At 32.6% G+C, this 25904-nt stretch overlaps 1 protein-coding gene across 1 annotated transcript in view; it reads left to right on the top strand.

Annotated features, from left to right (window-relative positions):
- Positions 1-19215, top strand: part of SLC6A15 (solute carrier family 6 member 15) — a 45778-nt gene extending 26563 nt beyond the window's left edge. Inside the window, exons 6-12 of the mRNA XM_039868974.1 lie at positions 4196-4306; positions 7070-7311; positions 7411-7603; positions 8603-8795; positions 11511-11670; positions 15953-16115; positions 17215-19215. Coding sequence (XP_039724908.1) covers positions 4196-4306; positions 7070-7311; positions 7411-7603; positions 8603-8795; positions 11511-11670; positions 15953-16115; positions 17215-17595 — 1443 coding nt within the window. The 3' untranslated portion in view covers positions 17596-19215. The remainder of the gene's footprint in view (positions 1-4195; positions 4307-7069; positions 7312-7410; positions 7604-8602; positions 8796-11510; positions 11671-15952; positions 16116-17214) is intronic.
- The last annotated feature ends 6689 nt before the right edge of the window (positions 19216-25904 follow it).

Genomic DNA, 25904 nt, shown 5'->3' with positions numbered 1-25904 from the left:
CACAGCCCTCAAAAATGCTAATTGGCAACTTCATGAATTAAAAGAGGAGTATGAGAGTGTCATTTTCCTCTGGGTCAGGTTGTCATACCTCAGTTGAACCATGCCTGTAATACTAGATTTTACTGAAATCTTTATTTTCTCTTTTATTACTGAAAAGAAAAATTTCAGCCCTGTGATCACAATCTTCAAGTAGTTGAATAAAAAGAAAAAGGCTTATTCTGTGTGGCTACAGAGAACAGAACTATGGTCAAATATTGGGGAGTATGGAGAGTGGTGGGGTGGTGATAAAACTTTAAATAAAAGGAAGTCCTTTCAGGAATAAAGCCTCGTAACAATAAAACTAGTTGTCTCAGTGAGAGAGAGCTCAGCATTATTGGAAGTGATCAAATAGAGGTTGCATGTCCCTTCCTTATAGCCTCTATTAAGGGGATGCCGCCCCAACATGAAGGACAGAAATGAGAAGCTCTAAGTTTTCTTCTAATTCTAAGGCAATATTTTTCTACTAATATTGCTTTGCCATTATTACTGTTACTATGTTAAAAACTATATATATCTTAGCTTGTTTTCATTGTTTTATTTCCCAGTTCTTAAACACATGTACTTCCGGGACAATGTAGTCATTCATCATTTCATTTAATATATATGAATTGAACACTTGCTATGTGCCAAACACTGATCTTGTTCTGAGAGACAGCATTGAACAAGGCAGACAAAATGTCTGTCTTCCTAGAATGTCCATTCTAGTGACAGAGTCAGACAAAAAACAAATTTGTAAAATAATTTCAGGTAGCTGTGCATAAAATAAAGTGTGATAAAGAGAAAGTGTAGCATTTTACATATAGTCAAGTAGAAGTTAACCTATTTTTAATAACAATATTCAACTATTTTGGTATAATAAGATTAGACCAATGTGATTAAATATAAAAGACTTGTATTTAAAAACAATATAGATACCTCTGTGAAGAGCAGACTTAAGATATATTTTAAATCTTAAATAATTATCTAAATTATTTTTTTTTACCTACTCATAGAAGAATAAATTTAGGATGTGACCTACTTAATACTACTTCAGTATTTAAAATTTTGACTTTTATTTTTCTCTGTGTTACATTGAATTTAAAATCATCTTTTTCCTTTTGAGGAAGCTGTGCTAGAGTCTTATAACTGAATCCAGATCAATGTCTTTAAGAACTCAAATATTTGTTGAATTAACAAATAAAAATGGAAATGAGTCTGAAAATATAATTAGTACATAATTTAAAAAATACTCCAGAATAAAGATTAGTTTATATTTTAGAGAATGTATGTAGAAAGGAAAACTTAACTTTCTATATACTCTCTTAATGTACAGTGTTTTTTAGTATCTAATATATGTCAGGAACTGATAGATATGCAAAGATGAATAGGCCACAGTTTTGTCCTCATGGACAAAATTTAATAGGTGGGACAGATACTTAGAATGGAGTAAGTGCAGAGAGGCATGTAAAAAGTTTGTGATAGCATAAGGCAGTCAACTGAAAATAACATGGATTTGGGGAAAGTTTTCATGGAGAAGGTAACTTTTGTGCTAGAGTTTGTGTTTGTAGAGGAGTTCACCAGAAAGTTCAGAGAAAGAACACTGGATGCATGGAAAACAGCATGTACAAAGCCCAGAGATTGCTGAGTACCCCTTTGTGACTTTTACATAGAATTTGTGGAGCTCTTGGGAAATGAAACTTAAAATATAAATTGACTGCAGATTATTAAAGAATCTGTGAACACTGGTAAGATAATTGGCTGATAACAGTGTTGAATATTTGAGGGTTTTTGGCAGTTTGTTGACACCATTAGATCTTTAATTTAGAAAGATTGTTCTGGTAGCGTGAATGATGAATTTCAGGGATGAAGGGGAAAGCTGGCAGGGAGAATCTGGAGTCGAGGTTACCAGGAAATTTATAAGAGTAAAAAATGACATGTCATTCAGGATGGAAACAAAGGGACAGATGTGAGATTTCTGTGGTAGAATCAATAGGATTGGTTGATCAGTTGGTTATGGGACATGGGGAAGAGGGATATATTAATGATGTGATTAGCTTGGACAAATAAAAGTACGGGAAGAGTCACTTCTTCCATTAGTCTCCAATTTGAAATATATTAAAAAACATACTGAATGTATGTCATATTTTTTGGAAAAATGATAATCAACCTATTCAAACTATTTTAGAGTGTAGCTTTCATTTTTACTTTAAAAATGAGTGGAATTAATGGAAATATAAGTCATAAGTCAGAAAATTTGAGTTCTCATTAGAAAAAACAGAACTCACTTTGCAAAAGTGAATTCTTGCTTCTGGCTAGTCTCAAGATTTGTAAAGAAAAATCATAAAAGGAATATCTTTAATTCAAGTGAGATCAAGGCTACTTAAGTAGGCATGTAGTAGTCTGGCAAATTTAAAGAATGCTGAAAGTAGGCAAGAAGAATTTTAAAAAGTACTCCAGCTAAAGTCATTCCGATTTTAAAAAACGTGGATGAATGGAAGTAATCAAGGAATTAAACCAATTTGAAATGATTAAAAAATTATGCTTTATTATAATTAATTAAATAAAATATAATTTTAATTAAAATAATTGATTTTTGAGTATGTTGAGATTCTTATTTTACTTTTTTCCCTCAGGATGTTTCACATGCATTTAAATAGGATTATAAAGTGGATAGAACTATAGAAGTGCAAATTATGATGTTGACATGTGCTGTTTGTCTATAATATTATTGGATTCAGTATCTCTTACCTGCCCTAAGCCATCCTCTGCTCTGGCAGATTTTCCTCCAATCTACCCACTTCCCCTCCATTCTTTCCCTTCACAGACATATATACCCACTATGTGCAAGCAACTATGTTAGGTGTTTGAGATATGGTAGTAAACAGGAGATAAAAGGTCTTTGCCCTCATAGAACTTATATTCCAATAGAAGAGACTGGAAATTAACAAGGAAACATGTAAAAAACAAAACATAATTTTGGCAGTGCTGAGTGCTGTCAAAAAAAACAAGACAAGATAATATCATGGAGGATTCATGGGGCATAGGGAAGGCCAGATGGGAGTATTAGATGGAAAAAGCATATTTTATTTTGGTGTGGGAAGATTTCCTGGAGAAGATGAAGATGAGACATAAATAACAAAGAGAAGAGAGTTATACACAAATGAGGGAGATGAATGCAGACTAAGGACACAGCCCTGCTTTGGCCCTGACAATAAGAGTTTGCAGGGCTAAAGCTCAGGTGGCAGAGGAGTGGTGGGATAGGCAGGTAGGGCTCTAGTGTAAGGCTTTGCATGTCAGAGGGAGGAACTGGCATTTTATTCCAACCATTCAAAATCCCTGGACTGTGTTAATTAGGGAATGAGCTAACCCAAGGCATTACTGGGAGGCCTGAAAACGAGTTAGGAGAATTATACAAGTAGTACAGGACTACTTCCAGACCTTTGACTTCAGCCACTGGATGGATAGTAGGAGGGCCACGTACTGAGATGGATAGGTACAGCTCTGGGGGAAATTCAGAAGTTCCTTTTTGGACCTGAAGAGTTTGAGATCTGCTGACTCCCACATGGAGATGTCAAGGAGGCAGTAAATGTCTGGTTAGGACCATTCTTTTTCTGTAGTAAGTATTTGCTCAACTTTAATGATGAAATTGCTGAAGCAGAAAGTCAAACCTTTACATGGTTACTTGTTGAAGTTCTATTGGAGACTTACCAGGGACTCCTCTCTACTTTATAAGCTTTATGGAAACATAATGGAACTTTGGTTACTAGGAAAAAATAATTCTTTTTATGTCTAAAATAATAAAAGTAGGAATTTGCTTGGGATTTAGTGCCCATTCATTTCTTTTAAATTTTGCTTGTTTTATGAACTATAAGGAATCAACATTATTCGAGTTATACCATACCCATGAACCCACACCCTTACCAGATTAAATAAGGATGGTATTCTTTTTTTGGTATATCTCAAATATCGCCTCAAATATGACTTAACGAAGTTATATTAAATCAAGAATCATAAGCCATTCTAATATGATGGCTTTACAATTAATACAATTAATAGTGTTATTAGTAATATACTATAAACAGTAAATGAAGTATAGAACAGAAGACATAATCTTAACTATAAAAAAGAATATAGTTGTTAGTGTGTCTCATCTATTTTTATTTTTCTTTCTTTACAGATTATGTATTTTAGTTCTCTGTTTCCATATATGGTACTTATATGTTTCCTAATTAGAGCATTCCTTCTAGATGGTTCAATTGATGGCATCCACCACATGTTTACCCCTAAGGTATGTACTGTGTTTTTATAAGGCTTATGATCATGAAAGCATTATGTTTGTTGTTTAAATGTTCCCGCAGTTTGATTTAAGGGATAATTGTTCTAAAATATGTATGCTAGACTTTTAAATTATAGCTGCTATGTTATCTAGCCTAGATAAATCATAGTTTTTATATATCTATAATTATATCTATCTATCTCCAATTTTAAATATCCCATTTTAGATCTAGTTAAATATCCCATTTTGGGATAAGGCTATCACTATTTAAACTTTAAAAATTTCTCTTTTATGTTAACTTTCAATTTTTACACTTGTAAATTTTAGAACTTTTCAGTCTTTACTCATCTTCCTCCTTTATTTGAATGGTTCTTAACCTTTTGTATCAGGGACACCTTTGAAAAAAATGATAATAGGATCGTCTTACCAGAAAAAAAATGAACATATTAATTTGTTTAATGTCTCAGGAGGTTAACAGATCACCTAAAATCCATGGACTCAGGTTAAAAACCCTACTGTTGTCTAAATTCCATATCAGAGGAAATCAGTGTTTTCTCGTTTTGTTTTGAGATTTCATACCTTCAAGAATATTTACATAGTGAGTTTGGGAAGTTCTGTAACTTTTATAAATATGTATACATTTCAGGAAAGTTCTCATTAGGCTTCATTAATAGCTCAGAACTAGTGCTCTGTCATTCAACTTAGAGCTGTACTTAACACTGGGCACAATGAACCTGATTAATCCTTGTAGACTTGTTATACTGATTTGACAGGAAACAAAAACAATTTTTTAGGTGTATATGTATTTGGTTATTTACTGAATGAAGTTATACCTCACTGTTAGTTTACTACCACTGTCATAGGCGGACACAGAGTTATAAAGATATAATTTTAAAATTAGTTCAGAAATTGGAAATTACCTGAAGAATGATCATGCTGTAAAATGTGAGCAGAAGATATTAGAATTTTGTCACTCCTGGCAGCTGCCTTGATACTGTGTAAAAGAGGCTGTGTTCTTTGAGCTGGTTCCAACTTAGTATTCATTCTCTAATAGCAAAAATGACGACATTGGTATCTGGTTTTCTTGAATAGTTTGAAAGTGCTGTTTAACATTTAGCACTGTTGAATCTCCTCAGTGAATAACTATTAAGATTCATAAATTTCAGTTATGTTAACATTTAAATTAGTTTCAAATGGGCCATAGGTAATAATCAAAATTATTTATATTTTTAATATTGAAAAAATAGTTTTCTGAGTTTAAAACAACTAGCTCTATGGTGTAGGTTTCTGGCATATCACCTTTTTTCTAAGTTGGCAATTGTTTGAGACATAGTTCTAAATATTTGATTTGAGGAGATATTTTAGAATTTAAACCCTTTGACATGACATTTTTATATGGCCTCTATATTAGCATTTTAAACCAGGACTAGGGATCGCTATTAAAATATAGTTAATTTTTGAGCTCACTTTTCATTGACTGTTGATAAGATTCTATATTAGGTCACTGTAAGATGTGATAGTTAATATAATACCAATAAGAAGTTATTAATTACTTCTAATTTACATTGTTTATATAAAGGAGAAAGTGCCTAAACAGACTAAATATTTCCAAAACCGTGAATAGAGATTAGTTCCTGAATTGGAGGTACAGCGATCTGAATGTCTTTAGTTAGTAAATAGGTGCTTTCTGCCATCTAGTGGGTGAAGTAGAGATAGACAGTTGATTGAGTATTTTAGTAGATCAGCATTAATCATAGAACAGTAAGGTTCAATGGTGATATGACATGCATTATCTTAGTTAATTGTACATAAATTATAAGTATAATATCTATTATGTTTCATAAAATATTGTGTACATTTCAATAATAATAACTTACTTGAACAATAAATCTTAATATATGAGAGACTATGAATTTTATAATCTACCTGTATTCATATTTCAGCTTCACTCCAGAACTATGTAACCTTAGGCGGGTTCCTTAACCTTTCTAAGGTTTAGATAATAGTAGCAACAATTTCATGGATTGTTGTGAAGACTAAATGTGATAATCCACATGAAGTGCTTATCAATGTGCCTGCCACCATAATCCATATACTAGCAATTTTTGAGCACTTGTTATCCCATCTTTCAGTTGAGGAAGCTGAAACTCAGAGAGGACTAGGTTGCACTATTTTTAGATTATTGCTTAACAGAATCAAGATCTGAAACTGACTGTGGAACTCATGTTCTTACCTATGTTTGACATGGCTCCCAGTAAAGGCGATTTCAACACAATGGTAAGGAAAAAGATACAATACCAATGTAAACACTGCTGTTACTGAAATCAAACTTAACTGTTTATTGTGTTCTGTGTCAGATATGGCTAATATGAATTGTTCCATTTAAAGGTTTGATAATTTTCTAAGATGTAAAGCAGTACGACTTGAAATATACGTTCAGCACAGATTGAGAACTTTGGAAATTTGCGTCTGAAAGGGTTTTAGAGATGATATCGTTGTATTTCTCCCATTTTCAAAGGAAAGGCTTTCAGGAAAGCCTTTTTGAATGAAAGAATAATATATAAATGAATAATACAACTGTGAATATGCAAAGCACAAATTGTTCAACTCTTTCAAGCTTAAATGAAAAGTTTATTTCTACTTAAGAACAGATTATCTCCCCAATTTAAACATAAATATCATTATGCTGTGTATTAAATAGTACAAGTAATTCCATGTAGATTATTCTGAAATATTATTTTGCAGCTGATTTCTATTATGTTTACTTTTAAACAGCTTGAAATAATGCTGGAGCCCAAGATCTGGAGAGAAGCTGCTACTCAGGTGTTCTTTGCCTTAAGTCTGGGATTCGGTGGTGTCATTGCCTTTTCAAGCTTCAACAAGAGAGACAACAACTGCCACTTTGATGCTGTCCTGGTGTGCTTCGTCAATTTTTTTACCTCTATCCTGGCAACATTGGTGGTGTTTGCAGTTCTGGGCTTCAAAGCAAATGTCATAAATGAGAAATGCATTACAGAGTATGGATATTAATTTCCTTTTGCTTTTAATGGCATAATTATATTAAAAATACCCCTAAAACCCATAAGTATTCATTAATGTGTTGTTCTATTTTTCAGAAATTCGAAAATGATCGTAACATTTTTGAAAATGGGCAACATTAGTCAGGATATTATTCCCCATCACATCAACTTTTCAGCTGTTACTGCAGAAGATTATCATTTAGTTTATGACATCATTCAAAAAGTGAAAGAAGAAGAGTTTCCTGCTCTTCATCTCAATTCCTGTCAAATTGAAGATGAGCTAAATAAAGTTAGTAAGCTATGTTTAAGCAATAAATAATTATCATTCAGTTAAAATATATTTTCTCTAGATGTTTTTAAAGAAAAAAGCAAGCTTAAAAATGCCTGTGAAAGGTTGTGCTGGTTCGAAATTCACATTCTTTATTTCAGAGAACATATGGTCTTAAATCATAAAGGTTTGCTTTACTTAAAAAAGCAATTTCATTGATTAAGACACAGTAATTTAAAATATGAATGTAAATTAAGTGATTTCTATCATAGAAAATGAAATTAGTCCTGGTATAATATTTAATACAAAATTTGAATCATGCCTGTTATTTTTATATTGCAAGATTGTTTTGACACATGAATAATATTTGGACATTTTAACAATTGTGCTCAACAAGTCATGATTAATTTCTTCTTCTTAGGTACTATCATGTATTTTAATAACAAAATAAGTGAACATTAATAAATATTCTTGTATTGGTTGTCACCTTCTTGCTGTATTGCCAAAAAGGAAAATACAATGGAGCAATTGGCCATTAATCATTTTCTTTAAGATAGTTAACTGTGCTGAGACTAAATATAAATCATCACGTACAAGAAATTATGGATGAAACCATTGTTACTATAAATATCTTGAATTCTTAATTACTAACTTGTTTGTAAAAGTTTTTTTTTTGTTGTTCTTTTACTTTTGGTCTCTCTATTGTCATTGTGAAATAATACAATCGTCTCGAAGCTAGTTTAAGGGTATATTTTCTTAGGAGACAATGAGATATTAGCATGTTTATTTCTCGTCACTCCCAGGCATTAACTCAGAATTTTCCCCTTTCTTTATAACTGATACACACACACACACACACACACACACATACACTGATAAATATATATATGTATATATATAATACACACATATATATACACATACACATATATACACACACACATACATATATATATATACACACATCACAATCACTTAATATTTCTCTGTATTAATGTTGCTATTTTGTATATTTTATAGGCTGTTCAAGGAACTGGCTTAGCTTTTATTGCCTTTACAGAAGCAATGACACATTTCCCTGCATCTCCCTTCTGGTCGGTGATGTTCTTCCTCATGCTAGTGAATCTAGGGCTGGGCAGCATGTTCGGAAACACTGAAGGGATCATCACGCCTATTGTGGACACTTTCAAAGTGAGGAAAGAAATTTTTACTGGTGAGTTTTTATGTATTTAACTTTTTGTTGAACTGATATAGGCCATTTTACTCTTGCTGAGAGATCAGAAATGGAAAAGGAAAGTGTTATATTTGGGGTTTTATTAATGTCTATTAATATGTATTGCTATTATTTGTTACATTATGTTTTATATTTATATAGTACTCACAGGGCAGATGTAATATAGATCATATTAATTATTAATGATTATTATATTGCTCTTTATAATATCATTATTATGAATTACTGGCACTAGAATAAAGTCATAGAATGTTCATGTATAATTTTGTATACAAGTCAAATAATTATAACAAAATAGTTCAGATTCATTTCTCCTTTTCAAAAGGTGCATTGCTGAAATTGATAAAGCTAAATTTACTTCTCATATAAAATAGCAATTGTAGCCTACTAGCAGTTAATATCTTTAGGTAGGAAAGATAATAAAACAATTTATCTGTATTTATGGTTGTTAATAAGTCCAATATGCTAGCATTTGTTAAAGTGTCAATTTTATACTGTATCAATCTTGCATTTGAGGTACATAAAGGATATAAATTATAACAGAGGTACAGAGAGATATAGGAGAACCTCTTCTCCAAAAATAATAATACTGATAATTAAAAATAAGTTGCATAGATAAGACTTGTACCATGTAATAGACTGATAGAGAGCATAATACATATATGAAACTATCAGTAAAAGAGATGGAAGTTGAATTGAAAAGGGGAAGGATCTTCTCAGAGATCGGAGGATGGATTTGGTAAGCATATATAAATAGAGATAAAGAGAGCAGTAAGGAAGCCTGACAGACCAGAGTACAGGAACAGTGTTGGTAAGAGAGGCAAAAATGAATTGGACAAAAAAAATCTAGGTGACTTCGAATGCTGGGCAGTGGTGAACGAGGTCACCAAGGCTCTGTTTTTAGCTCTGAAAAATTTAGTACTAATTTACATGTAAATAACTCTCAAATATATACCTTTATCACTTACTGCTCTACTAAGTGTGAGTGCTTGTGTAAAATAATTTCAGCAGTTTGTTAAATATTTATACTAAATATCCTCAACTCAGCTAAACGTAAATGAGAAACTTCTTTATCTTCTCCCAAAAGGCAGTCTTTACTTCTGGAGTTTCTATTTCATTTATGGCTATCAATATCCTGCCTGACATACAGGCAAATAGCAGTCATCTTTGCTGCTTTCTTCATCTTTGCCCTATATCCAAACCCTCCTGAGATAAGAGGGTTTGCAAAAATTAAGGGAAAAGCAACAGCGTGGATGGGAAAAACACAGGGGTAGTGTTTGCTGGCTCCTACCAGAAGATCTATTTAGTCAGAGCAAAGGAGAATGTACTCTCTTCCCCCATTACCTGTTTTTTTGGGATCAAACCTATATTTCAAGTTATATTTTATCCACACGAAATGTCCCCCCATTACCTTTGTAAGATGTGCTTTTTGTCTTCTTTGATAGTACATCATCTTTTCCTCTCCCATCTCCAGTGAAACTCTTAACTGTTCGTACCACCTAGAATACACTCTCTTCATATTTACGTGATTTTATAGTGTAATTAGAAGGCAAAAGTGACTATGGTTCATATTCAGCTCTGCTACTGCCATCCTGAGACTTTAAGTACAATATATTGTGACATTTATATGTGATAGACTCCAAGTACATGTTACTTTTTCATTTCTGCATTATATGTTTATATGTAATATTTGTTTATGTATGATGTAACTCATATCACTAAATAAGAGATGGAGGTAATGACTTAATTTAACTCATACATATTAAGATTGTTAGGGGAACCCCATATCTGAACCCAGGGATATCTGTTTTCTCCCTCCCTGAACTTCTGTTACCTGTTCTTCTTTCACTTTTACTCACTTCTGCTAAAAGGTGGTTGAGAAATAAAACACAGTCATCTTTTATTTTTAAGGGTCTCTATAAATGTACATGAGAGAATAAAAAGTCTAGTAAAACTATAGAAATATTATATGGATTCCAGAAATCTAAGTTTTCACATAAAATGGTCAGAAGTTTCTGTATCTTCCATGGACCTTACTGCAGAAACTCCATTTAAATGGTTCTTCTTAGTTACTTGGATAGTCAGATTGCTCAACGCTGTCATAATGTATTCCCAACTAATCTGTTCAGGCAATATCAAGATACAAATTTGGGTTGGTGCTATGACAAGTTCTGACCTGAGATTTTTTTTTTAGTTATGCTTTAAAAATAACCATATTTCAGTCAAACATAAAAATATATATGTATCATGATATATGCTGTATTAGTCTCATTATTAATTCAAAACTTAATATAGCTTCCAAAATTATAAAACACTATTAAAATTAGAAATGACCTATGAACATGTGCTGCCTGTGAAGGTTGCTTTGGTATTAATAAGAGAAGGGCATAAAGATTTATACTCTTTAAGTATTCTCAGTTTTGTCTCATTTATTATTTGTGCTAAGTTTTTATAGACTTGAGGAGATGAGTCAAGTTACCATCTTAAAATGAATTTATATTAAATCTGGGGCTAAATCAGATAATTAACTCCTGATATGTCATATTCCACAGTATCAGGGAAGGACATTGCCTATTTAAATCCTTGACAAGTTATAAAAGTGAAAAAAAATGTTGAATATAATAATTCATAATGAAGTTTAGAAGACTTGATTCTGAATAAAGGCTTGATTTTTTATTTATTTCTTTTGTACAGTTATCTATTGTCTTGTAGCATTTTGTATTGGCCTGATATTTGTGCAACGCTCTGGAAATTACTTTGTTACAATGTTTGATGATTATTCTGCTTCATTGCCTCTACTAATTGTAGTCATTTTGGAGAATATTGCTGTATCCTTTGTCTATGGCATAGATAAGTAAGTATATTTACTTTTATGTATTCATATTTTGACTCTATTTTGGAAACAGGGTTACCAATATCTATGTCATTTAGAAGAAGAAGGAAATGACTAGAGGGAAAAATACCACAAAATCAAATCTTTTGCAAGTTTTTTCTTTATTCAACAATTTTAATAAAGTGTATTCCCCTATTAGGTGACTAGATAGAATTGCATACCTGGTAATATATTCTAGGATTCTGGAGCTTTGATTTAATTCTGGTTACGAAATTATGACTTCTAAGAGCTAGTGAGTATTGGCTGTGTTCCAAGAACCCTGTTAAGTTGTTTTGTTGTTAACTACATTTCACAGATGAGAAAGCTCAGGTTTATTTAGACATCAAGTGACTCACTCATCACACCTGGACAGAGGCAGACCTGGGATTCATAGCCATTTGTGCTTAACTCTAAAGCCTCTGCTCCTAATTACTTTGCTAACCTGTTTTATGGCAGGAATTTTATTTTATTATGCTACTTAATGACTTATTTAGTGGGCCAATTTTGGGAAATGATATATCCTGCTCTGAAATATATATGGCATTTGCTATACATAAATTTTATTTTTATATGAAATCATTACTTGAATTCACTAGGAGCCTAAACCCCTGAATTACATACCTATTGGATGGGAAAAGTATATATACTTGGCATGAAATGAAGCATTAGCGTAATCTCAAGAAAAAAGTCTCTGGAGGCCATGTCCAATATTTTTTAAAGTTATTATCTCTGGTTAGCATATATGGACTGAAGCAATAAAATCAACAAGCTCATTAGAAGTCTGTTTAAAGTAGGAATGAGTGCATTGAGAGAAGAACAGAGTCCTCTTAAACAACACAGAGAACGTTACTGGTATTGAATGAGCTTTGCGACAAAGCTTAGAGAATGTTTTTATTGTCAAAAGCTCCAGATAGGGAAGGGTAGGGAATCTTACACATTATAGTCATGTACTAGATAGTAATAGTAGTAATAGCTGTCAGACATACATTAATTCTTAACCTTTATAAAAATACTCAGAGGTAACTAATAACACTCATATCAATAGAAAATTGGCCCTACTTGTACGGGAAGATCCGGCATGCTAGTTGCAGAGCTAGGCCTTTAACTTAGCCCTTAATTTCAAAACTAGTTATGTCTACATTCTACCAAGCTACCCCCAACTTTCTAACCTCACCGTGTTGGAATTTGATATTGTTATTGGACTGATCTGTGGACCATTAATATTATAATTTAGATTTCCATAGACAGTTTATCATTTACAATAAGCATAATAGAAAGCATCTCTTTTTAGTAGTGTTCTTAAATAATAGTTATAAGAACAGGAAGAATAATACTAATAATAACTACATTATTAAATTCCTACTATATGTAAAGTAGTGTGCTCTACATACATTGTCTATGAGCCTAACAATAACCCTCCAAAATAGCTATTATCTTTTTTGAAAATGCCAAAAACAAAGCTCAGAGAGACTAAGATATATATTAAAAATGACAGAGCTGTGATTTAAAACTGACTTTCTTGGTTTCCAAAGCTCTTATTTTGGCTTAGCAGGATTGGAATTCTCATGCCTAAAATGCTCTCATTTAATTACACTTATATTCTTTCTTTTTTGTTTGTTTGTTTGTTTTGTTTTGTTTTGTTTTATATATATTTGTGTAGCAAACTTATATTCTTTCTGTTTGTTTTCAATAGTTTCATGAACTCAGTTCTTCTCTGTGTTTTCCGCCACTTTTACCTGCATTCCCAGAGACAGGGTTGAGAGAAGGCAATCGAAGCCTAAACTTTTGAGACAGAAAATTCAAATGCAGAAGAGATATATTGAAGCATAGCAAGTTAGAGATTAGGGAGAAATGTGAATGAGAGAAAATGAGGAGGATTCTGTGAAGCTGAAAGTAATGGCAGCATAGTTTTTCTATCTCCTCAAATCTCTTTTAAAAAAAAAAGAAGAAAGAGAAAAAGAATAACTAGAATAGCAAAGCCAAATACCCATTAACATTGACAAGAAAGTATTCCTGTGAACTCTCGAATATGAGAAGATAGGGACAAACCATTAACAGCCACAAGATCTGTGTGGTATTATATTTGTGCAGGAGATGGGAGATGATGTGCAGCTGGGCATCTGACAGCTCCCTAACCATCCCCAGATTCTCCCTGAAAAGTGTGGCAGGCTAATCTGAAGACAGTGACCTAAACTGAGAGAAATTTTATAGGATCCTTGATGTCATTTGAAGGAATGCAGAGAGATCAAACTGCAATAAAATCATCAGTTCGAGAGCAGTTTGGTCTCTAAAAAACTGTTGAAGAAATCACAGTTCTCTTGCAAGATAAAGCTCTTCACTGAAGAGAAAGTGATGGGAGCAAAACCTGAATTGAGCAAGAGAGAGACAATAGGAGCAACAGAAAAGGAAGTCCAAATAAATATGAGGAGGAGAGCAGAGGAGGTAGAATTGAGAAACAATAAGGCCAATTTTAGATTACTTTGCAGAAATAGGAAGTGTCCATCCCTCTCTCTTAAAATGCAGGAAAATTTATTTCATTTAAATGTGGTAAAATTTTAAGAAATTATTTTTTTAAAGAGGAAATGAGCAGAATAATATGCCTGCAAGCAACAAAAGCACACAAGCAAAATAAATGGAAAACCAAGAATATTTCAAAATGAGTTTAAATAGAGTTTCAAAAATGATAGAAGCCACAAAAAGACAGCATATATGAGCTATTTAAAAATCAAGAAATGTGATAATTAAAGAAAGGAAGATTTTAAGACAGAGGTGGTAGAACTTAGGAAATCATTTTGAGTAAAAGAAAAATACTTCAGAAATGAAGATCAGATGAAAAGGAACACAAAAACAATAAGCACAATGACTATTTCCACAAGAATTAGGATCTAGAAGGGAGGAATGCTTTTAAAACCAAGAAGAAATAATGAAGGATTTAAGAAAAGGACTAGAAATAGGAATTAAGCAAAGATGGTTCAACCTACATATGATGAGGGTCTCAATGCAGTGGCCAGAACAAGTACTAAAATTTATAATTCAAGAAACTTGCTGGAAATACATGACGACTTGAATGTTGAAAGGGCACATGGTATACTTAGAAAAGTAAACATAATGGCCAATGCTAGGACATAGTATAGATACTACCTCAAGACAAAAACAGTACAAATAAAACAAGCAAAATTATTTATTTTTATCAGAAAAAATTATCATAGAAAAACCTGATAGTTCACAAACTTTTTTGGAACAATATTACATAGTTAGATATATTTATGATTCTTGAGGGGGAAAAAAGCCACTGATTTTAAATCTAGCCAAACTGACATTCAAGTATAGTGACCTTAGGCAAACAATTACAAACATGCAAGAAATTAAGGAGTATAATATAGTCATTTACGATCTCTCTTTGAAGACTTTACTAGAGAACTAGCTTTAGACAACCAAAATATCTACAGAAATATCAGTACAGGGACTGGTGGGTGGACAGTAAATATTTACCTCTAGGTAAGTGTTAAGGGAGATAGACTACTTACTGTGTAATGGCCATATGCTCTGACAGTGTTAACATCATACACCTAAAAAGAGTGAATTTTATTTCATGTAAATAATACCTCAATAACCTGACTTAAAAAAAGTCTAATCAATACTAGGCTTAAGTACTAATTTACAGGAAATAGGAGGAGGAGATGCACTTATGATGCAACACTGTGGGGATGCAATCAGCAAAAACCAGACTCTGGGAAACTACAGTGTAGGGTACACAGCCAATTCAGCAAAATATTGGAAGAAACAAAAAGAGTTGTAGTAGGAACCTAGTGATGAAAAAATGGGCTTGGGAACACACTAATCAGTAGCAACGTATTGACCTTTCAGTTGAAACAAACAGGCTATAAAAAGAAATGAGAGTTCAGATAATATAAACAGAGATTGGATATCAGATGATATTAATTAATTATTGCTAAGTAAAGAGACAAAGATTTTTAATGTGTTGCAAATACTGTGTTCATAGAGTAGAAAGTCATCTGTAAGATGAGACTTTTCAGTAATTGGCTTAAGGGGGCTTTCATTAAATGAAAATTACAGTATGTAATTAACTGCTTCCATTTTACTTTATATATGTTCTTAATTTATAAGTCATCTTCTGATATGACTTTTTGATTCAGTATAAAATATCACGAGGTATGTCTAGACTTCTATCAAACGATTGCTATAATGCACATTTTTAAGGTGTTGCATAAGCTTGTGGAATAATTACTTTCTTTTTGTTTAGGTTTATGGAAGACCTGAGAGATATGCTGGGCTTTGCTCCCAACAGATATTACTACTATATGTGGAAATATATGTCTCCTCTAATGCTATTATCACTGCTAATATCTAGTGTTGTGAATATGGGATTAAGTCCTCCTGGCTATAATGCATGGATTGAAGATAAGGTAAAATACAAATTAAAAATTTAGATAAACTATACATAAAATGCCATTTGAGAAGTTTTTGTATTTTGCTTTCTTCACAGCATATTCTGCTATTTAATGAATGGTGGTGCATTTTTGCAGGGATCTTGAGATTTATGTTCTATTTGGTCACAAACACATGATTTTTTTATACATTGTAGATTTTTTTTAATACATGAGAAACACTAATTTGGTTCTCAGTAAGGTAGCTTTATCCAATAATTATTGGGCTTCTCCTGGAAAACATGTTGCTCAAACCACTAGAAATATTTTTCCTATATAAACTTATTAAATTGTATTCCAGATTCTCTATAACAATGAAAATATGTGTTAGTCATGTAGACATAATTGAAGTAACTGTTGAAGTAAAGTTTTGTTATAACTGGTTTGTATTAGAAATGATTGTTTCAATTCTGCTCTCAAGCTGCATTACCCACGTAATAATGCAATCATAAGATATATATTAACCACTAAAAATTAGAGTGCTTACTTTTCAGAGATACCTCTGATCTTTATCCTATGGTCAGTAATTCTATATAATAAAAACTAAATTCATAAATGGGGCATAAACAAATTTGTTACCACTTGCCCAAACCCTTCGGCCCAGAGATGCCTCAAAATTTAGATTTAGTATTGTAGAAAGTTAGTAGAGCATATGTAACAGGTATCTATTGGTTAATAACAAACTACTCCAAAATGTAATGTTGGAAGGCAATGCTGATTTATGATTTCTTGGGTTCTGTGGGTGAACTGGGCAATTATTCTCTTGCTCTTGCCTGAGCTAACACATGAGGTTGATTGAACTTGGAGAGCTGATGTCTCTCTATGATTTCTCATTCGTGGCTTCTTCAATATGCAATATGAAGCAATATGGACTCAGGGCAACATTCTATAAAACAGAAGAAATTGCAAGACCTTTAAGGCCTACCTTTGAAAATTGCTTAATGTCACTTCCACAGCATCCTATTGGACAAAGCAAGTCACAAGACTAGTCCAGATTCTTTGCTTACAAACTTGAGACAGATACAATATTTGCAGGGAGAAATAGGTTATTAATAACTTTTTTTTTTGGCTTTAACAGGCATCTGAGGAATTTTTGAGCTATCCAACATGGGGAATGGCTGTCTGTTTCTCTCTTGTGGTCCTAGCAATACTCCCCATCCCAGTTGTCTTCATCATTCGACGCTGCAACCTTATAGACGATAGCTCTGGTAATTTAGCCTCTGTGACATATAAAAGAGGAAGGGTCCTGAAGGAGCCTGTAAACTTAGAGGGAGATGATGCAAGCCTCATTCATGGAAAGATATCAAGCGAGATGTCATCTCCAAATTTTGGTAAAAATATTTATCGGAAACAGAGTGGATCACCAAGTCTGGATACTGCTCCCAACGGACGATATGGAATAGGGTATTTGATGGCAGATATGCCAGATATGCCAGATATGCCAGAATCTGACTTGTAGCTGGGGAAAAAAATCAGTGGGCTTTATTTGGTTCATTTTTATCAATGAACATTAGCTCAATAAAGAGAAAGAGAAGCAATAAGCTTCACTTATCAGAGGGCGATCTCAGGTTATCCATGGCTGTGATCTTTAACCCTAACAGTATATGTAAATTAAGCTAGAGTATTCCTTTGGATTCTTTGGTTTACATTTGCACAGAAAGAGTTTCAGACAAAGCCTACAATGACTGAGGTTCATGTTCGTCAGAATTTCTGAAAACCCTTTCGGTGTTTTCTCAAGTATTTCTATCTCCAAAAAATCAGGTGTTACCTCAGTTTCTAATAATTTCTGGATGTAATGGTATTGGCAATTCAAAATGGTGTACTTCAAAATGTGTAAGTTTGCCTTCAGGGTGACTCCCAATATTAAAATGTTCAGTTGTATAAACTGGTGCCTCTCAGCACATTTCCATGATTATATTGTGTAGATAGACTGTACTTATTTTGGTAGTACTGATATCTTCTTAGGCAATTAGTTGAAGAAGACTGCAAAATATTTTCTTATGTAAAAGCTGTATAGAGCAATAGTATCAAAGAATAAAAAGACATTAATGTTGAGATGAAAAGTTAGATTCAGAGGTGACTGGGGATCATGTGTGTAATGGCTGATGCTTTGTGTAAAATACATGTGTGAAAACAATCTAGGAATGAGTCACTCAGCACTCTCAAGAATTATGCAGGTTCTGCATTTTTCTATGCCGTGTGCCTAAAAATCTACTTGATATTTATTGTGGATTCAAGATTACTCATAGTATATTTATATAATATACTTACAATGTATATAGGTGTATATTAGTACTCTAACTATTGATATGAAAACTCGAAACAAGGTGGTATTTTACTTCATACCTTTCTGTTTTGCTTCTGTTTTATGCAAATATAAATCCTTTTTTAAGTGATCATTAAAATTGTATCGTATAACATTTTAAACTACAAATAAAGTATAAAAATTATATTTGCTTTCCACATTGATTTTTCTTGTATCACCTGAACTGTAGTATCTTGCATTTCAGTCAGCACTTAGGCATTTCATAATAATTAAACATCACATTCCAAGTGGAATTAATAGATTAATTAACCGAGTTACCACCACTTTAGAGACAAAGGCAACATAGAGTATTATGGTTAAATGTTGTTTAATGTAGTCTCATGATTCTTGAAATAATCTCCCAGGAAACCATGTGTACAGTTGACAGTTTGCTGGGTCAGTATTGTCTCTGAAGTATAAAAATTATGATTTTTATGAAACAGTTGTATATACAAAATTGGATGAAGCAGTAGAACTCTTCTGAGTGCCATCTCATTAAAAGACTTTCATTTATAACTGTCCTATCACTATATAAGTTACATTTTTTAAATGTATAGTTTTAAAAATAATGATAAATAAAAGCAACAAAATAGGAGAGGTAGAAGGTACACAATATCTATTGATTTATTTTGGCCAAATATTCTTGGTCTGCTGTAGAACTATATTAACAGACTGCATCACAGCATTTAAAATATAATTCCACAAGTGACTAAAACTTTTAGTTTTCTATTTTTACATATTTACCAATATATTTTGTATCACTTTAAAAACTTTTATAGATTTTTGTTTTATAGATTTTAATTTTCCTGCTTTTCAGTCTTAATTTCTATTAGATTTTTAAATATTTTTAAAAATATTTTCTAGATGATTGATACATATAAATTATATAAAACTCAAAAACTATAACAATTCAGTGTAAAGTAAATTTTCCTTCCCAAATTTTTTCAAGCCACTATTTCCCACACTTGAAGACAACCACCATTACCAGTTTCTTCTGTATCCTTCCAGAGATGCTCTACGTATATTCATTACATAAAGGACAGCATTTAATATTCTTTCTTCTGAATCTTATTGCAATGAATAATTTATTTTGGACAGTGTTTTATATGAAGTCACATACATCTGTTTCATTATTTCAGAAGCTGACATAATAGAAACTTTGTTTATCTTTGTGTTGAAGCAATATTTTCTATAAGCTACCCCAATATTAAAAAGTTTATAGCAAATAGTATACCTGCCAGCCTTTAGCTTATCATGATAATACATTCGCATATGGTATCATTTTTCTTTGCTGTCTCTCTTTCCACAAGGGCTCAATCTACAGTTTGGATATCTGCTTTCCACTAGACAGTAGGTGCCCACCTTTCTATTCACAGAGTGAATAGAAGATAATATGGAAAATAGAAGATGATATTTGAAAAGAAAGAGAACATAAATTGCTTCTAATGCCCTCACTTGGCAGATGAGGAAACTGGGTTATAAATAAAGTATCTCCTTTCTTCTTCTTTCATTTAGTTCTTTAGCTACTTATTCATTACTTTCTTTCAGCATGTATTCACCAAGAATCTACCTTATTTTTAGTCGTAAGCCAGTGCACCATTGTAAGTAGAGTAAAAACTATTCATCTTTCCTGCATTTTCTCTCCTTTCTCAGGGAGACACCTTATCTGCCCTTTCCCAGACAGTGTAGTATTTAATCAATCAATGGGTATGAAGCATCTTTCTCTGTATTCTAAAATTTGAGTCTACTTGTTTTTGTATTATTTTCCACTAATTCTGTAAACTCTGGTCTAAACTTGCACCTAGATGTAACATAGCCAAATATTATGTATCTTCAAGTGGAAGGGAGGCTGGGTAGTGTTACAGGAGGGCTGATAGCTCAGAATGAAATTAAAGGAGAAGGGAAAAGTAAATTCACTTTTAGGTGTTAGAGTCGTAATATGAGGGAGTCTAATATCTTAGTGCAGTGAAGTCTTACGATGCAATTTTATGAAAGTATATTTACATTATCATGGGTCTGTGTTTATGAGTATTTCTTTAGGCAGAAGGTACTTTTTTCATCGAATCTTCAAATGGGTATGTAATCTCAGAAAATTTAAGATCAAGACATAGTGCTTCTTAACTATAATTATGCTTTCAAGTCACCTGTGCCCTTTTTAAAAGACGTTTTCAGCCTACTGAATCTGAATTCTTTTGGGGCTGGATGCAGGACATGATTTTTTTTTTTAAATCTTACTCTAATGTACATTTTTAGTTAGGTATGATAGATATGAAGAAGATGAAAAGTACAAGTAAAATATGAATTCTAATTGTCTTCAATTAAAGAGAATAGAAGTGAAGGTGCTATAACTGTGTTACCTGGGGTGAAAATAATTTGTCGAATAGAACCTGGAATTTATAATAAAAAAAAAATCTTTAAAAGTAAAATAGCTTTCTCCTTTCTATTTGTTCTGGTCACTATTTTTCCTGAACACTTCCAAAAGAGATTCATATTTATATTGATTGACTATGAATAAAATCAATAGCAATTACATGGATTTTTCCATAAATTTTAGTTGTAAAGTTTTTGAGCTATAAAGGTTTGACAAAAAGGGAAAAACCATAAAACTCTAGAAAACTATTGGAAATATTAAAGATAACACTTTCCATAAGCTATTTATTACTGAGCATAGCATACTTTTCCTTCATAACTTAGGACTGAAGTAAAGTGTTCCATATGTTATTTTACCTCAAATAACTGACTCCAAAATTGGCTGATCTTCTAGTTATCCTGACATGCATTCCTATTTAAAACATTGCTTTTAAAATGCCTATCATGTGGAGAAAAGGGACTGAGATGTTATTTTGGCCTACATTCAACGTCTTTTGGATTCTACTATTGCTTTAACGCACCACAGTGATTCCTAGCCCCACCATCAAAACATACATATATATATACTACCACCACCATCAACAAGAAAAACAAAATCGCTGATTTATAAGAACAGCAAGAAATGTGCCATGTGGTGCCTATGCAATACCATATGTGGTGCCATATAAATAAAGGGAACCACGCCCTATAAATTAATGGTGATATCTCAGCTGCTAGTCTTTTCTCACTGATTGCCTTTTCAGGGTATTCAGCTGCAAAGTAAGAAAGATAGTTTCTTCTGAAGAGATCAGTATTTGTATTTCTGACAATACAATTTTCTCAAAAAAAAGCAACTAAAAGATTTGCCAAAATATGTAATTTCACTGTTCTTTAAAAGAATGCCTATAAAAAGCAAAACGTGGTATCTCGATGTACCCCAAACTGAAAAGACTTAAGAAATCTTAAAATTTGCAAGCTTAGTAGCAACATGGCATTCATTTGATCTGCTCATCACTAACATTTACCCACGTTATTAACAAGGTCCACAAAATTTGTAGATGCAAATAACTGGTGTATATTTAATCTCTGCGAGCACTCTCTTTTCTTGGGAATATGTTTTTCCTTCTCTGTTTTAGGACTTGCTTTATTTTAACTAAGAATTTAAAGGATCAAAATTAGAGATTTTAGGTTAGTTAAATCAGTAGCTGCTAAAATTGAACAATGAAGATAGCTTTTCTGAGCAAGAGGGGATCTAGATCGCCCAATATCTTAGTGAAACAAATCAAATAAAAGTTTATCCATTGTCTACTTTCTTCATACACTTTTGGGTAGAATTACTTCAAATCAGCCTTTTTGTAAACAATTTCATCAGAGATTTAATCATCTCAATTCTTTTTTGAGTTGCTTTATAAAGTGATTCAGTGTTGACAACCACATAACCAACCAATTATCCATTAGAGATAGAAACATCTACTCCTCATTTCTTTAGCCAATAATAAACTTATTCTAGGACTTTGATTCAGCAGAATAAATTGAATTATTTATATAATATATACTTTGTTATTATAATATGGAATTTATTATCTATGTTATTTTTACTTTTCAACTCATAGTCATAACTTATATCCATAAAGTGTAGAGAGCATTTTCTCATTGAAAACTCATACTTCTTTTTTTACCCCTCTTCAAAAATATTTATAGTTAAACAAATCTCAGGTTAAACAGATTAAGCCACCTTCCTGTTGAATTTTACAGATGAAATATAATAGTAGAAACAACATACTTTTTATTGTCACTTTGTGGTTAATTTACCTTTTTGTGTTCTTTTAGAAAATATGGTAGTCCATATCATAAACTTGAATTTTCCAAAGATTTTAATTTTTCAAATCTCCAACTTATTCAAATAAGACTGTTAGAATTGGTTTCTATTTTTAGGCAGAGTGAGGCAAACACTTTTAGGATGGGGATGATGGATAGAAACATCACTTTTTGGGTATTCTTACACAAAAATGTACTTTAAAATGCACATAGTGATGGCAAGCACTAGTTCAAAGATTTTTCCTTGCTTTTTGCCATGATTAAATGAAAAAAACCTTGAAATTTCACAAGATGTTTGTTTCACAAGAATTCAATAGTTATATATGATTAAAGCACATAAATATTTCTTTTTTATGATCAAAAAATTTCTGGTAATGTTAAGGCCACAAAGGATGTTTTTGAAATAGGGAGAAAATATTTTTGGCATTAAATGATGTTACTACTGAATGAAAATAATGATGATTATTTGACAATAGTCTAAATAGAATTCTAAATCTTCATCTTTACATCATTGTTCAGGTAATCAGAGAAGAAAGTAATATATATGCGAATGAATCTTTGCCTTTTCATCGAAAAACAAAAGCATTGCCTGTATAATATCGTTAACAAAAGACAGAACAGTCAGTTCTAGTCCATTCAGAGAAAATAGGGAGATGTTTCCAGCAAAAGAGCTTACTGGTGTGCACTATATAGAGGCACCAACCATGAGACCTTGTTTTCCTTTTCCATGCTGTGATAGCTTTCACTGATCAACCAGGCATGGCAACCCTGTCTGCTCTTATTGATTAGCTATCAAGGCTTACTCGGAGCCTTGTGCTGTCCAGGTTTCAGATTTGTCCAGTTGGTTTCACACAAAGGAAATACGAAGACCTGCCACCTTCGAATGCAGCCAGCCCTAACAACGGCCCCATCTTAAAAAAATATGGGAGCAAATCGAGGGAGGGTTAACACTATGCATAAACTATGGAAAGTCTAGAAAAATAGCTCTCACTTGTTATTCATGTTTTAAGAAGCGCAGTGATATGAATGTGAAAATCTAGAGACTCAGCTACTGAAAATTATAGTTCAAACTTCCGAAACAGTGAAACATAATAATTTCAGTTAAGAACTCTAATATTGAAGCCTGGGCAATCGGGTGTAGAGAACTTAGTTATTGCATCCTAATTCTTATGAACACTATTTAAGCTGTGTATTTATAGCCCTGAGCCTAAAGTCAATCGGTTTCCGTCAGCTCTTTCTTCTTTCCTTGCCCACTTCCAGGCTGCAATGTTCTGCTCTTTTTTTGTTCTCTTTTCCTTCATTCATATCTATTAATCAAGGTGCAAATGACCGGTAACAATTTTAGGTTTGAGCTCCACTCCCAGAGACAACTACTATTTGATAGAGAGTACAGTCTAAAATCGGAAAAGGCTTGTACTCTACTCCATCCTCCTCTTATGCAACTAAAGCAGCTTCATTTTTTCAGTTTTTGGGTTAGCTAATATTTCATTGAAGATAAATTATAAGTTTATAAGAGGCTATATACAAATGTTCTTATATGTACAAAATATATGTTTATATGTGAATATAATGTATATAAAATAAGAACACTTTGGTCCTGGATTCAGATTTATTTCTTTCTTAATATGAGCTCTACCACTTATTATTTTGTAACTCTGGACAATTTGTCGAGGTAATCTGGCTTCAATTTCCTTATCTGTAAAGTGGGATAAGCAATAGTATCTACCACCTATAGTTATTATGAGAACTAAAGAAGATAATGAAATAAAATGCTCAGCACAGTTGCTGGCCCATAGTAAGTGGTCATTACACTTAGGCATTCTCTCAAAATAGAAGACAATGTTTTACAAGCTTTGAGCTTTACAAAATCCTTAAAAATCAAACCACATATAAGTATTTCCTAGTTTTCCTATGTGTAAGATTAGCCTTGAGATACCAAGACAAATTAAGCCTCTTGATTTGTAAATGGCCAAGGCATTATATACTTCTGTTCCGTTCCAAATACATTCCTAAACCCATGCCACATGTATATTACAGCCAAATTAGAGAAGCCAAATATATTACAGGATCCAAACAGGGTTGGTCATAGAAGTTGTAGCTTCAAACTCAAGAGTCAGGGAGTCAGGGAAGAAATGGGAATGAAGAAGGATAGGAAAGAAAGAGGTCTGAGGGACCAGAACCTTTTAAACAAGAATACAAAATCTCCTTCTAATGGCGGGTAACAATGGTTTGCTGCATTGACTTAAAGGAACCAGATCAGTGCAGACCCTCCTTGCCCTCTATAAGCATAATATAGCTAATATCCCTTAGGGATACTGTAACCTAATTTCAACATGGCTAGCCAGTTTTAGGCTTGACTTGTCTTCTACCTCATAATGTGCTTTTAATAAACAAATATTTCTCATCTTCACTGAGTTGAAATTCATTTCTTCAGCAGTGAAAATGACCTGGAGGTGTGTGTTACTGGAACTCCAATCTTTCCAATGGTAACACCATTCTCTCACAATTCTGGAAGCTGTAAGTCTGAAATGAAATCATGCTCTCTCTGGAAGTTCTAGAGGAACTTCTGTTCCATGACTTTTTCTCTGTTCTGGTGGTATTGGGCAATCTTTGGTGTTCCTTGACTTGGTGCATACACCAATCTCTGCCTTCATTGTCACATGGTATTCTCTCTTCATACTGTGTCTCTTTTTTATAAGGACACCAGTCTTTTGGATTAGGGTCCATTCTGATCCATTATAAACTAATCTTAACTTAATTTGATCTGCAACAACACTCTTTCCAGAAAAAGTCACATTTATAAGTACCAATGGTTAGGACTTAAACATTTCTTTCATGGGGACACAGTTCAACCCACTACAGAGGAGGCTAAAGTTGTGTTCATCTATGTTCACCTTCCTTGGTGAATAATATAATAGATTTCACTTTTTTTTTAAATTTCTAGAGGAAAATGCAGATAACTAGAACATTTAAAAATGTAATTCTGGTCTTTGTTCTCAAAAATCTTTCTAAGTCTCTACATTTCTCTAAGGATAAAGTTCAAACTGCTTAAGGTGATAGACCTGATTTTTCACAAGTTTGTGTCTTACCTCTGGCTCATCTCTTCTTTAGTGCATTCTACACCCCAGCCATATGTAAGTGCTGTATTTATACTTCTTTAAATATTAAATCCCTTCTAGTCCATTTTTCTTTTTCTTTACGTATTATTCTATGTGTCCAAATTGATCTTCATTCATCCCCATTCTTTCCTTTATAGTTGGCTAGAATCAACACATCCTTCGGTTCTTAAATTAGAA

The sequence above is a fragment of the Pteropus medius genome, unplaced genomic scaffold (assembly GCF_902729225.1).
Source record: "Pteropus medius unplaced genomic scaffold, Ma_sr-lr_union100, whole genome shotgun sequence".
NCBI classification, from domain to species: domain Eukaryota; kingdom Metazoa; phylum Chordata; class Mammalia; order Chiroptera; family Pteropodidae; genus Pteropus; species Pteropus medius.
Note: the sequence above shows the minus strand (reverse complement) of the source record. Positions and strands in the feature narration are given on the sequence as shown.